The 12,239-nt window shown below is 40.2% G+C and overlaps 1 protein-coding gene across 15 annotated transcripts in view; it reads right to left on the bottom strand.

Moving 5' to 3' along the window:
* VTI1A (vesicle transport through interaction with t-SNAREs 1A) overlaps nt 1–12,108 on the bottom strand; it is a 368,132-nt gene extending 356,024 nt beyond the window's left edge. For 13 of the 15 annotated variants that reach the window (XR_009536001.1, XR_009535998.1, XR_009536000.1 and 10 more), the window contains exons 1-2: nt 11,809–12,108; nt 2,994–3,052 (exon numbers count right to left, since the gene is read on the bottom strand). Coding sequence is in view for 11 of the 15 variants with exons in the window: in XM_060125936.1 (XP_059981919.1) it covers nt 2,994–3,052; nt 11,809–11,902 (153 nt within the window). In the remaining 4 variants the exon portion in view is untranslated. The remainder of the gene's footprint in view (nt 1–2,993; nt 3,053–11,808) is intronic. The other 2 variants (XM_060125938.1, XM_060125930.1) reach the window with 1 other exon arrangement.
* Nucleotides 12,109–12,239: the final 131 nt, after the last annotated feature.

Here is a 12,239-nt window from a genome sequence, read left to right as displayed (position 1 = left end):
ATAGGAGTGATGATTACTGATGATGAAGAAGAAATACAGCAAGCATGATACAAGGTATCAACTGTAGTTTATACTTGGCATTAAAAAATAAAAACCAACAACTACAAATTGGCTCAGGCCATGTCTAATAAACTCACAACCGAAAATGTTGTCAGATATTTTGCCTTTTAAAGCAAATAATCCTAATAAATTATTTCCATGAACACTATACACTTGGCACTAATAAAACTCTTACTTGTCCAGTGTCAGAGTCTGAGTAACAACAGTAGAACTCAGATAAACCAAAACACCATGTTTCAATTCACAGGCCTTAATTTTTATTAAAAAAAAAAAAGATTGTTTTAATTACCCTTGATTTACGCAGTAACCATTTAAATTATTGACATGTCTCAACGTAAATGTGAAGCACCAATAAGTTAGTTACTCAGCAAGGCAATTACTTAGAGCACTTCTCTGAGATCGTCATTATGTACTTAGTTCTAATAAGGTTGAGCAGGATCATCCAGACAAATGACTGCAAAGTACATGTAAGAGAAAATCCTAGCGTTAACTGCATTTTTGTTTCAGGCGTTTTACAAGGACACTTAAAACTAACCAAAAGTAGGTAAGAAAGAAAAAAAGGAAACACACAACAAGCACTTTAAATGAAACCAGAAATAAGGCTAATATGCACTAGTTTCACGTTGTCACAACATTCATGTGACCAATGTCAAGGGGTAATTATGAGACATGCAGTGTCCAAGAGATTAATGCAAACTGTTCAGCAGAAATACAACTCCTCCTAATAAGTAAAATCATAATGAAGTTCTTCTCCCAGCATCCTCATCAAAAGGACAGTATATAATGATCAGTATCCTTAATAAGGATGTCCTCAGAATTAAGTAAATCAGCTGCCTGATCATTTTAAACAAACAGAAACATATCTAAGACAAAACTCTACGTTAGTAACAAACGGAGATGACCATGTAAGCTCCATGGGGGTATAACTCAGTTTTTCTTGGTACAGTGACATCTTGCTTATCAGGAAACCAGCTTTCTAACATCATCAAGTAAATCAACGTCTCCAAAAGAAGGCAAACCAATGAACCAAAACACAGGTTTTCATGGCAAACAAAACAAAACAAAAACAAAAACACCCGCTACTGAGAACTCAACAAGATAAGAAGTTAACTCAAGATCCAAAGAATTGATCTGTTGTATCACTTATGGTAAAGCCTGCCAACCTGAAGGAAGATGTGTCCTGGTTGGCAGCTATGGTATATAAAAGGCCAGTCTTTTCACGTGAAGGCCAGGAAGCATGAGAGAAACAGCTGACTATAAAAAGGAGAGAAAGGAAACAGAAAAGTATTTGGGATTAAAAAAAAAAAAAAGAAAACTTCCAAAAGAGAGGCAAACATGAGAAGCTGAAGAGTTAGAACAAAGCTGCCCCTGCAGAGATAGTGAGATGAGAAGTAGATCTTACGGGGTGAGGAGAGCGTAGGCATTCCGACAGCTAGAAAAGAAGCAGAGACAGGCAAGATGGAGCATCAGCTCTGCAACTCGCCTCCTTTGCATTCACAGACACGAAGGAAAGGTCTGCGGTGTGATGGGAGGCTACTGCCGCCTATTCCTCAGACCCTGCAAAGCAGCAGCCCCGGGTGTATGGTCCCGTTAACAAATGTTACTCAGGCAAATAAGCCTGGGAAGTGCTGCCCCTTAGGGTCCCTTCCTAGAGACTTGTCGTGCCTCGTAGCCTACTTTAGGGTCTAAGAAGGTTCTATAGAAAAATAATAACCAAAAAAAGACCCAGAATTGGAGAATTCTGTTTAAGCTACAGTTTCCCGAACTTGTTTGAACAGGCAACACCAGTTAACAGAAACACGCTTTGGGAAACTGTTGTAAGTTTATCAGTTAGAACACCAAGTAGTACCCTTCAGTATTTAGAAAAGCAACACGCTCATTTAGGACCACAATGCAGTAACAAATTGAATCATACTTGCAATACCTGGCTTTGAAACCAAAAATTAGGACACAATATATTTTAATACTTTTTGCTCCTTGATTTGAGAAGCTAGCTAGAGCTCTGGGTTTAGCATGTCTAAGTACAAATCCTTACTTCACCACTTACTGGGTGTGGGACTTCAGATAAGTTACTCGATCTTCCTAAGCCTCAGTTTCCCCATCTACAAAATGGGGGTAATGACACTCCTCTGCGGGTCTCTCACGCTTCTACATGCCTTGCTGGGCATGCCAAGAATGCAAGGTCCTGACCACTGATTCCCAGGCAGGGAACAATGTTGGGGTAAGAAACAATGTGTCCCTCGGGGCAAAGAGCAGGCTTACTTACAGGCTGTTGTAAAGCAGTATGTTCCCCAGGCTCCATGCTCCTCTCCTATAAGATAATCTGCTGTATGTGCAGGCACTCTTCTAGGCAAACATGCATCAGCCTTGTGGGAACTGGGCCTCAGGGAACTGATGCAAGCCTGCTGCAACTTTGGCGGCTGCTTTTGCTGTGACTAATAAAAGCCTTTGGTCTCTGACCTAGGAATCTCATGTCTTCTGTCAGCATCCATGAGACTGTGGCAGGCTCACTTATTGGTGAGCAAGCAGGGGAAAATCTCGATCCTTAACAATTTTTACAAATAGGTACAAAATAGTACCTATCTCACAGGCTTTTGGTGAAAATCAAAATTAAAAAGCAAGTAATATGCTTAACCCAGTGTCTAGTACCCAGGATGCCTTTAACAAGTGTTAGCTAGTTATAACCATTACGAAAAGTATTATGAAGGAATAAAAATTCGAGGTGGACATTTAATGAATCACCTTTACTAAGAAGAATAAAATCCCAAGAAGTGATTAAATTATCTTCCATCTAAAAACTGATGAATTCTGAATCATGAACTGCTAATCAGTAATGTTTCACATTTCTACAATGAATAAAAGAGACTTAGAGGAAGGCATCAGATTAAACGGCTCTGGGTGTGTTTTAAATATGTTACCAAGTCTACACATACCAGTTCTTTCGCTTCTTCGAGCTGTTTCTCCACATTTGCAACCACCTGCTTCTTCTCATCTGAAACAAATAATAACATCAAGGAATTGCTAAGGATACAGATAAATTTAATATTTAAAAACTTCTGTTTTTATGTACCTTTTTTCCTTTCTGGTCAGAGTAGAGAATTACCATTATCAGTCAAACGGCCATATCATTCTTTAGTGGGTTAGGAACTACTATAAGCCACTGATTCTAGGCTATCTGGAAATACATAATCCTATGGAGCACTGAATTAAGAGATGCCATAACATTTTTAAGAGAAACCAAAAATTATTTTGGCCTTTAGAAGAAACTGTGTCAACAATAGCAGATTTAGTGGTGGCATGAGGAGTCCGCAAAGTCATGACTTTAATAAATTGGGAATAGTGGATTTATGAATACAATTTAAAAGTCACATATAACAACAATTCCTAAAACTGGACAAGTTCTTACAATCCTTTAAAAAAAATTATGCTTTCATTAAGAGTTGAGTGTAATGGAAGAAATATTTGAAGGCAGAAGTACTGATTCTAACCCCAAAGCCATTACCTCATGGTTATGGGATCCTGGGTAAGAAAGAGTTTCTACTGAGACTCAGTCTAAACTGTCTAAAATGGAAATTTAAAGCATCTACTGGATTCTTTTTAGCTCAAATAAGCTGATGCAAGAGAATTTACTTTTAATTTGTGAAGTGCTAAGTGTCTGTATGTGATTTTTTTCAAACTCAACCACAATCAAGTTATAACTCAACTATAATTCCTCATTCTGGGAGAGACATGTTCTAGCAGATACTTTCAGAAAAATTTTCCCTACTCCCATTCCAAATCAATCAGCCCATTTATTTAGAAATGGCACCTGAGTTTTGTGCTAACCTAATTTATTGACCATTTATATTTTTGTCTACCTAACATCCTTCTCTTCTCAGGCAATAAGCCTCACTTCTTTCAAGGCTCTCCTCTTCACCAAGTAGGTCAATGGGAGATACTATGTCCTTCTATGACCCTGCCTCTCTGGTCACAGTGACTTGCCAAAGGATGGCCTTCTCTTTCCAGCTGGACTAATACTAGTAGCTCAATCCCTCTGGCTACATTGGTCTGGGGGGTGAGGGTGGGATGCATATAGGATCCAATCAGACTAATCAAAGTCCTGTAGTAACAGGAAAGTCTTTTCCTCTCTCTTGGTAGAGTTATGACAGTGTGAGTCTAGAAGCTGTTGGCATCCATTGCTCTAGCTACAAGGAGCAAGCCAATTTCCAGTGGTTGAGAATGAAAGCCTACATTTACAAAGAAGCAAAGCTGATAGATAGATAGATACATAGAAAGACAGATAAAGATGAAATAGATTTTGTTAGTTAGCTTCTTGTTCCAGATAACTCTGGAACAGGTTTTACTTGACTTTATCATGGTTTGGTTTTTTGAAACAACACATTTCTTTTTCTTTATTTAAGTTGGCTTTCTGTGACTTGAAACCCAATGACTAATACAACAGACGAGAAAAGTCAGGAAGCTTGAATGGGTACAATACGTAGCAGCTGACTAACTTTTCAGAAGGATAGTTAATATACCAAGTGGGGAATCTTTAATAGAAGTTATTATTTTACTAGAATAATAACTAGGTTCTGATAACCTCAACTCCTTCCCTTTGATCACCACCCCCCCCAAACTAGGGGGTAGCTATCACAGAAAGTGTTTTGTGTGTACTCGAAGAATTTCTCCCTAAGAAAAGTGCACATTTAGAATTAAAATTCAGCTTGATTTTCCCTCTTTGAGAAAGTTAAGCCTACATACGGCCAGATTAAAAATTTAGTATACGACCCCAAATTTATATGCTTCTGGTACATGTCAATCCATCTAACATCTCCACAAATTATAGTAGAACCACACTGTATTTTTGCAATAGTGCAGAATATGAAACAAGACAAGCCTATCCTGGACCAAACCTTTACCTCTAACCCTGATATATTTCCAGGACTCCAGATCTTTAATCCCTATAATTCTGCCCATCTCCACTGTGACTACCTGGCAAACTGCTATTCAAAACTCTCTTCAGAAATCACTACCTCTTTGAAGCTTTTTCTAACCCAACAGAAGAATTAACTACTCACTCTTGCAGAAAACCCCTAGAACCCTTACCTAATCCTCATGATTTATCTCTCACACTTACAGGTCTGATTTATCTTCTACCTTGGAGGCCCTGGGAAGACAGGAACCATGTCTTAGTCCTAAAATTTAGCACTGAGCCTGGCACATAATCAGTTCTCGAAAACTGATGGTAAACTGAATAAATAGTGTAGTCAGTGCAAGACTTTATAAAAGAAGCTATGCTACCAACCACCCTGGTTTCCCTTTTTCCCTACCTGACCCCTTCCCCCACTTAATCTTTCTAAAATGTGGCTCTGATTGGATCACTTGAGCCTAACAGTCAAGGCCCTCCACATTCCAGACCCAAGAGACCTTTCCAACTTTATTTCCAACTACTAGCTCTCTTGTATGTGCTCTGCATACTAACCAGACAGACTATCCTTTACTACCCAAGCACATCTACCCCCCTCCCCCCAACTCTAAGCTGTTGTTCAAGCTACCATTTACGTTCTTTGGTTGAACAGAACAGATCTGATTCTGGCTAACCTAAGCCAAAAAGGGAATTTATTAGAGTAATTCAGGGTGGATCACAGAATCAATGGAAAAGATGAGTTCCCAAGCTCAGGGAAGACAGTACCCAGGGTGGCTCAGGAAACCAAGGGAGCAGGAAGTCACCGACAGTCTCTGCAGAAGGAGAGTTAAAATTCCAATTCCTGGCAAAAATTCACTTAATGTCCTCGCTTGGGTAAAGTGTTCACCTCTTGACCTGGACAGGGCATGGCAGCCTGTCAGTTCCACCAAGACTGGGTTTAGGGAGTTCCTCAACGGAAAATTGAGGCGCTGCTCTCATAAGATAGAATGGGGGATTCGGGGCCTTCCGAAACAACAGAAACCCATTGCTTGCAACTCTTACACTCTTTCCCTGTTTTTGTCGGCTAAATCCCGCCATCCTTCCAGGTGACCTCCTGGAACGTGATCTTATCTCCTCTGAATTCCTAGACCTGTGTCCTCTGCCCTAGCATCCCTGATGATTATTAGAAATTGGTTCCTGTAGTTTTCCCTTCAGCCTCATTTCCAGCTCCTTGAAGGCAGGGACCACTCTTGACACATGTTTGTCATAATTTTGTATTTAGCATAGAGAGCTGTACACAGTACGTGCTCACTAAGTGTTTACTGAATGAATCAGTCTTAGCATTCAGCAACACATTTGTTATTCACAGAGAAACAGAAAAAGAAAAAATGTATCAGTGAGGACTGGGGCAAATCTTCCCACTTAGAATGGCAAGTTTCCCTTTATGAATAAAATAATGTTAAAACAAAGCCATTCTAGAATGATCCTTGTGATAAAGGACTAGAGTTGGGGATTCCGTGGAGAAATGACTGGTGATTCTAGGACTGGTATAGGAAAAATACAAGATGATCCTACAGTACCTCATAATATCAGAAAGTATGAAAGTGTTAAAAAGGGGGGAAAAAGCCCCACAATGATGGGAGTATAGCAAAAGGACACAAAAGCCAGCTGGAAGGGCTTCCAATGGTCAAAGCTGGCATAATCTGAGCAACAAAATAAAGTGGTATTAGAATATAACATGAAGTATTTAATAAACGAGTCCATGGATATAAATGACTGAATTAATAAGTGGAGAAGAATAGACAAATCTTTCCTGTATAGAAGAATTCCAAATAATTTACCTAAATACTCAGCCTTCAAGGAGGTGGAGCACGACTCCCTACTCCTTAAGTGTCGGCTGTGCCTATGGTTTCCTTCCAAACAGTATGGAAAGGAGGAAAAGAGTAACTTTATAGTGGAGAAACCTGACAAATAATACCTCAGCCAGGTGATCAAAGTTAACATCAGGAGTGCTAAGTTACCTTACAGTGTGTACTCCTGATGTGATGTGATGTGATGAAAATGGTGCTTAACCTCCGTGGTCCTCCTCTCAAAAACCTATAACCCGAGTCTGATGATGAGAAAAACATCAGGCCAATTCCAACTGAGGAACATTCTATAAAATATCTGATCAGTACTCCTCTAAACTGTAAAGTCATCAAAAATAAGGAAAGGGCTGTGAAACTGTCACAACTAAGAGGAACCTGAGGAGCCATGACTACTAAATGTTCCGTAATACCCTGAATTGGGTCCTAGAATAGTAAAAGGACATTTGGTAAAAAACTAAAGAAATTTGAATAAAGTATGGACTTCAGTTAATAATAAGTATCAATATGGGTTCACTGGCTGCAACAAATGTATCATATTAATGTAAGATGTTAACAATAGAGGAAACTGGGCATGGAGTATATAGGGATTCTCTGTATTATCTTTGTGATTTTCCTGTAAATCTAAACCTGTTCTAAAATTAAAAGTTTTTTTTTTAATCAATGAAGTTATTACTTAGGTTGAGTGTGGGTATGTGTGCGTGTGTGCATATGCCTAACTCAAGTCCTACCCACTCTACTTCAGCTCACTCTGTACCTGAGTTCCTGAATTAGGTCTGGAACCATCTCTTCAACTCTAATTTTATAGAACAATAGAAATGTAATGCATGCGAGTCACATAACGTAATTTAAAATTTTCTACTAGCCACATTTCAAAAAGTAAAAAGGAACAAGAGAAATTCATTTTAATATATACATTTTTTTAGTTTTAATAATATTTAACTCAATATATCCAAAACACTATCATTTCACTATGTGGCAACAGCCGCATTTCAAGCACTCAGTAGCTACACATCAACATTACAGCTCCAGAGCCACATACGTTTTAAGCAAACCACAGTGTTCATAAATAAAAGCAGATTTTTCTGAATCCTCTGACTACAACCACTCTGCAAAGGCAAGAGAGAATCATGGAACAATGCTATGGCTTCTTCCATACATGGCCATGTCTAGATGGTGTCCAAAAGCCTTCAGGGCTTGGCATAACCAATCAGTTAGGCTGAAGCATTTCCTTCCAGAAAGGACACCTGTCTTGCCCCACCACTTCCAGTTCTCTCCCTGACTCTCTCTTTGATATCCTGAATTCAAAGCCCCATTCCACGTGCACATCCCCAAGTCCCTAATCACTCATCTCCCCGCAAATGTAGGTGTTCATCAAGAGAGATTCACCCAACTCTAGTCTAGCACAGAAAGGAAGCAAAATTGAGGTCCAAGGTTCCTTTAAGAGTTCAACTAACATCACAAAGTCTGAGAAGCTGGGTCCTGACTAACCCTACAGCTGTTGTCTTCACCAGCAGCAGTATCACTAGTGGCTAATTTATCATGTACTTTCTCTGGGGAGAAAAAAAGTGTGATAGGGTGTTATATGCTTTGTTTCATTTGATTTTTACAACACTGTAAGGTTGAAACTATTATCCCCTACCCCCGATTTTCCAGGTAGAGGAGACAGGCTTAGAGAGGCTAGGCAACTGGCTCAAGACTGCACATCTAGTAAGCAGCACAGCTGGGATTCTAAACAGATCTGATGCCATGTGTGAACTGTAATCAATTTGCCATAATGCCTTTCTTGGTATTTCTGACTATATCTACAAAATGATAAGCTTCACAACAGACCATTTATCTCTCTGTTCATGGTGAGGTAAGCAACTAATTGCAAAGGAACATTTTGTTTAAGATCCTTCAGGAAGCCTGCCTGAGTAACAGAACCTCTGCCCCTACGAAGTATCCCCCCACTTAGGATTCATCATCAGAGGAAAAGGAGTGTCACAATTAGTATTAGCAATGGTTTCCACTCATCCATTGTCCTGACTTTACCACAGAATACTAATCATTAAAATCAAAGTTTGAATACAGTGCCATAAGAATATTACTTAAGAAGGGACTGATCTATCTCATTAGTCCAATTACTAAAACTACATAAAATTCAAACACTTTAGTCTAACAGGAAAGTTTTTTTTATTGTTTAAAATGTATCACAGAATAATCGAATTTCTTTTCTAAAATAAAGTTTTAAAATTTCAATCTTTTCTATTCTCTTTGGAAGTAACACTTTAATACACTGTACATGCACAGCAGAGGTAGCACATTGTATATTGCACACACTTAGTTGCAATTAATCCTACCTACTCCACTTCCATTTCAGTAAGTTAATATTTGGGGGAACAAACTGCTTTGGCTGAAAATTTTGCTCCAATTTTTAACCTTCTTAACTCAGGTAATTTCTGGGTCAACTACCAAAGATGCCAGGAAGAGATTATAATTACTTTTATTCATACTGGTTTTTGCCAAGGTTGTACATATTAATTTGTTAGTCCACAGATATACATCTGAAATTCATAACTACACAGATATATTTTTCATCTTTCTCTATTTATCAACTAGAAACATTATAAAATGAGCAAGTACGAGTAATTATTAAGAGGGAAACCACAGCATTTTCAAGAATCACTAGCATTTAATTATTCAAGTCAGTAAGCATTTTTCCAGTGCCAGTTATACAGTCTCCTCTCAATTCTCATGTAGCTGCTGTGTTTGGGCATTACATTATACTGTACCTACGGAGAGTCAAGACTTTTATTTTTAAGGTACTTAATTCAAAGGTTTCCTTCTATGTGGTAAGAATGGTTACATTAAAATATAAAGGTAAGAAAAAAAATCGATTGTAACAAATCTGTTTTCTTGGAATTGGCTGTTACAACTTTGCACCCAGGAATGATTTTGTTACTTTATAGAATAGCTTCCCAGTACAAAACCTATTAGCCCAAACAAAAAAATGTTTCCTCAGCTAAAACTATCACAATTAAAAATGAGCAAAAATCCCACGGAAACCACAAATCCTGATATTCTGAGGCTCTGGGACTGACGTCAAAGGAAGTAGTCTCCAACAACGACAACAAAAATCAAGATGATATTGGGCAGTGGAGGAAAGCAGAACTGAAGAGTTGAGGCGAGGTGATGTATCATGAAATGATGAGGCCATCAGCCAATTCGCCACAAAAATCTCCAAGGCAGCAAAGCCTGGTGGTATATGCTACCTTGGTTCTCTCCCCTTGTTCCCTCACTTGGACTCGTACACCTCTATAAGACACCATCCTCCACCTCCTCCAGAACTAACTGGGACTTCAGGAGATGAGTGGGGTGTAAATTCAGAGAACCTGGCTTGAAGCAAATGTCCCTATTAATAGAAAATAGGTGGGGGTAAGAAAAACAAAGAGGGGACTTCCCTGGTGGCGCAGTGGTTAAGAATCTGCCTGCCAATGCAGGGGACACGGGTTCGATCCCTGGTCCGGGAAGATCCCACATGCTGTGGAGCAACTACGCCCGTGCGCCACAGCTACTGAGCCCACGTGCCACAACTACTGAAGCTCACGTGCCTAGAGCCAGTACTCCGCAATGAGAAGCCAGCGTACCGCAATGAAGAGCAGCCCCCGCTCACCGCAACTAGAGAAAGCCCGCGTGCAGCAACGAAGACCCAACGGAGCCATAACTAACTAACTAAATAAATAAATTTATATATTAAAAAAAAGAAAAACAAAGAAAGGAAGAAAATTATTTACAAACACAAAAGTTTGGGGGGAGGTAGGGAAAGGGAAAGAGGAATGACAACTTCAGTCCAGGAGAAATTACTGCTGGCATCAAGCATTGACTAACAAGGTGGAGGAAGGAAGTTGCCCACCAGTTCACAGATCAATGAGCACTCCTTTTCCTATACTTTACACCATAGAGCGAAGGTAGATGGTTCAATTTCACTAACAAAACTGAGCACCAAAGCCACAATCTTTTCTGCAAGTAAATACTCAAATTAAATCTGTATTGAGAGAAGAATAAATCCTAAAACAATGTCCTACAGACAAAAATCACAAGACATCATATTTATGTATCTGTTCATTCACTTAAAACATTTTCCTGAGCCCGTTCTAAGTAAATGCCAAGCAAATCAAACACAGCTCCCACCTTCACATAACTGACAGCCCAGTATCGAAAATGAGTTGTGCTAAAACACAAAAACAAAACTCTTCTGGATGAAAATTGTGGAATTTTAAAAGTGAGAAAAATTATCCTGTACCAAGTTTTACACAACACTGGGTTATGGATCCCCAGGAAAGATGAAAAATAATAAATGGGGATGGGGTATGAAAGATACTAATGATTACAGCAGCTAACACCAAGAAAGGGCTTTACATATGTTAAGTCATTTAATCTTCACAAAAACCCTATGAGAGACGCACAATTCTCTCCATTTTACCAAGAAGGAAAGTTGAGAGAGATTAAGAAACTTGCCTAAATACAACAACTTCTAAGTGGCAGAGCAGGGATTTGAATCCGGGTACTACGGCTCTTAACACTGCTTTGCTGCCTATAATAATAACATCATTACTAACAAGACAACGTTACTGTATGATGCACACTCATGATCTGGCTACGTTCACTGATTCTCTTTGGATACTCTCACATCTCTATATTTCACAAACAAAACCCAGCCAAAACTAAGACTCAGAGAAACGTTCCCAAGGTTATACGAGTCACAAGGCAGCGGAGTCCAGATTAGAGCCCAGATGGCTCAGAAGCCAAAGGCTCTTTACACTGCACCCCACAACCCAGCTTAGATTCTCCCCTTACCCTCAACCAACCTCAAGCATCCCTCTGGGAGGCCCCAACACCACCTGCCTCCAGGCTCGCTCCCCAGAGACACATTTATTCAGGTGTCGTTCCATCGCCCACTGCCCAAGCCTCCTGGCTCTCCGGGCCACCCCCGCCCAGCCTGGGCAGGGCTCTTACCAGGCGGGAGTCGGGGGACCCTCGCAATCTTATTGGTGATCTCTGCAGTGAGCACCGCGAAGTCCTGCTCGTAGCCTTCGAAGTCGGACGACATGGCGGCTCCGGAGTGGCCGACCCGGGCCGGAGCCTAGGTCAGGGCTGGGGCTACGCGGGGCAGGAAAAGACGGTGTAGGAACGCGGGAAGCTCCCTAGAGAGCGGAGCGGAGAAGCCGGGATAGCTCCCAGCCAGGCCGCTTCCTGGTTGTTCTTCGCGATCTTGGTCCTCCGGAAGTTGGGCTGGGTGCGCTTTTTATTTTCCGTTCGGGCTTCAAGATTAAGAAATTCGCTAAGGAAAAGCCCTTCAGTTAGTGCCCCCAAAAGCTTAAAAAATATGCGGGTTCTCAGGAATCACCGAAAGCATTTTTTGCCTCTCCACGTTTTGGAAAGCGGCT

The sequence above is a fragment of the Lagenorhynchus albirostris genome, chromosome 16 (assembly GCF_949774975.1).
Source record: "Lagenorhynchus albirostris chromosome 16, mLagAlb1.1, whole genome shotgun sequence".
NCBI lineage: Eukaryota > Metazoa > Chordata > Mammalia > Artiodactyla > Delphinidae > Lagenorhynchus > Lagenorhynchus albirostris.
The sequence above is the reverse complement of the archived record's forward strand: the minus strand, read 5'-3'. Positions and strand labels throughout refer to the sequence as shown.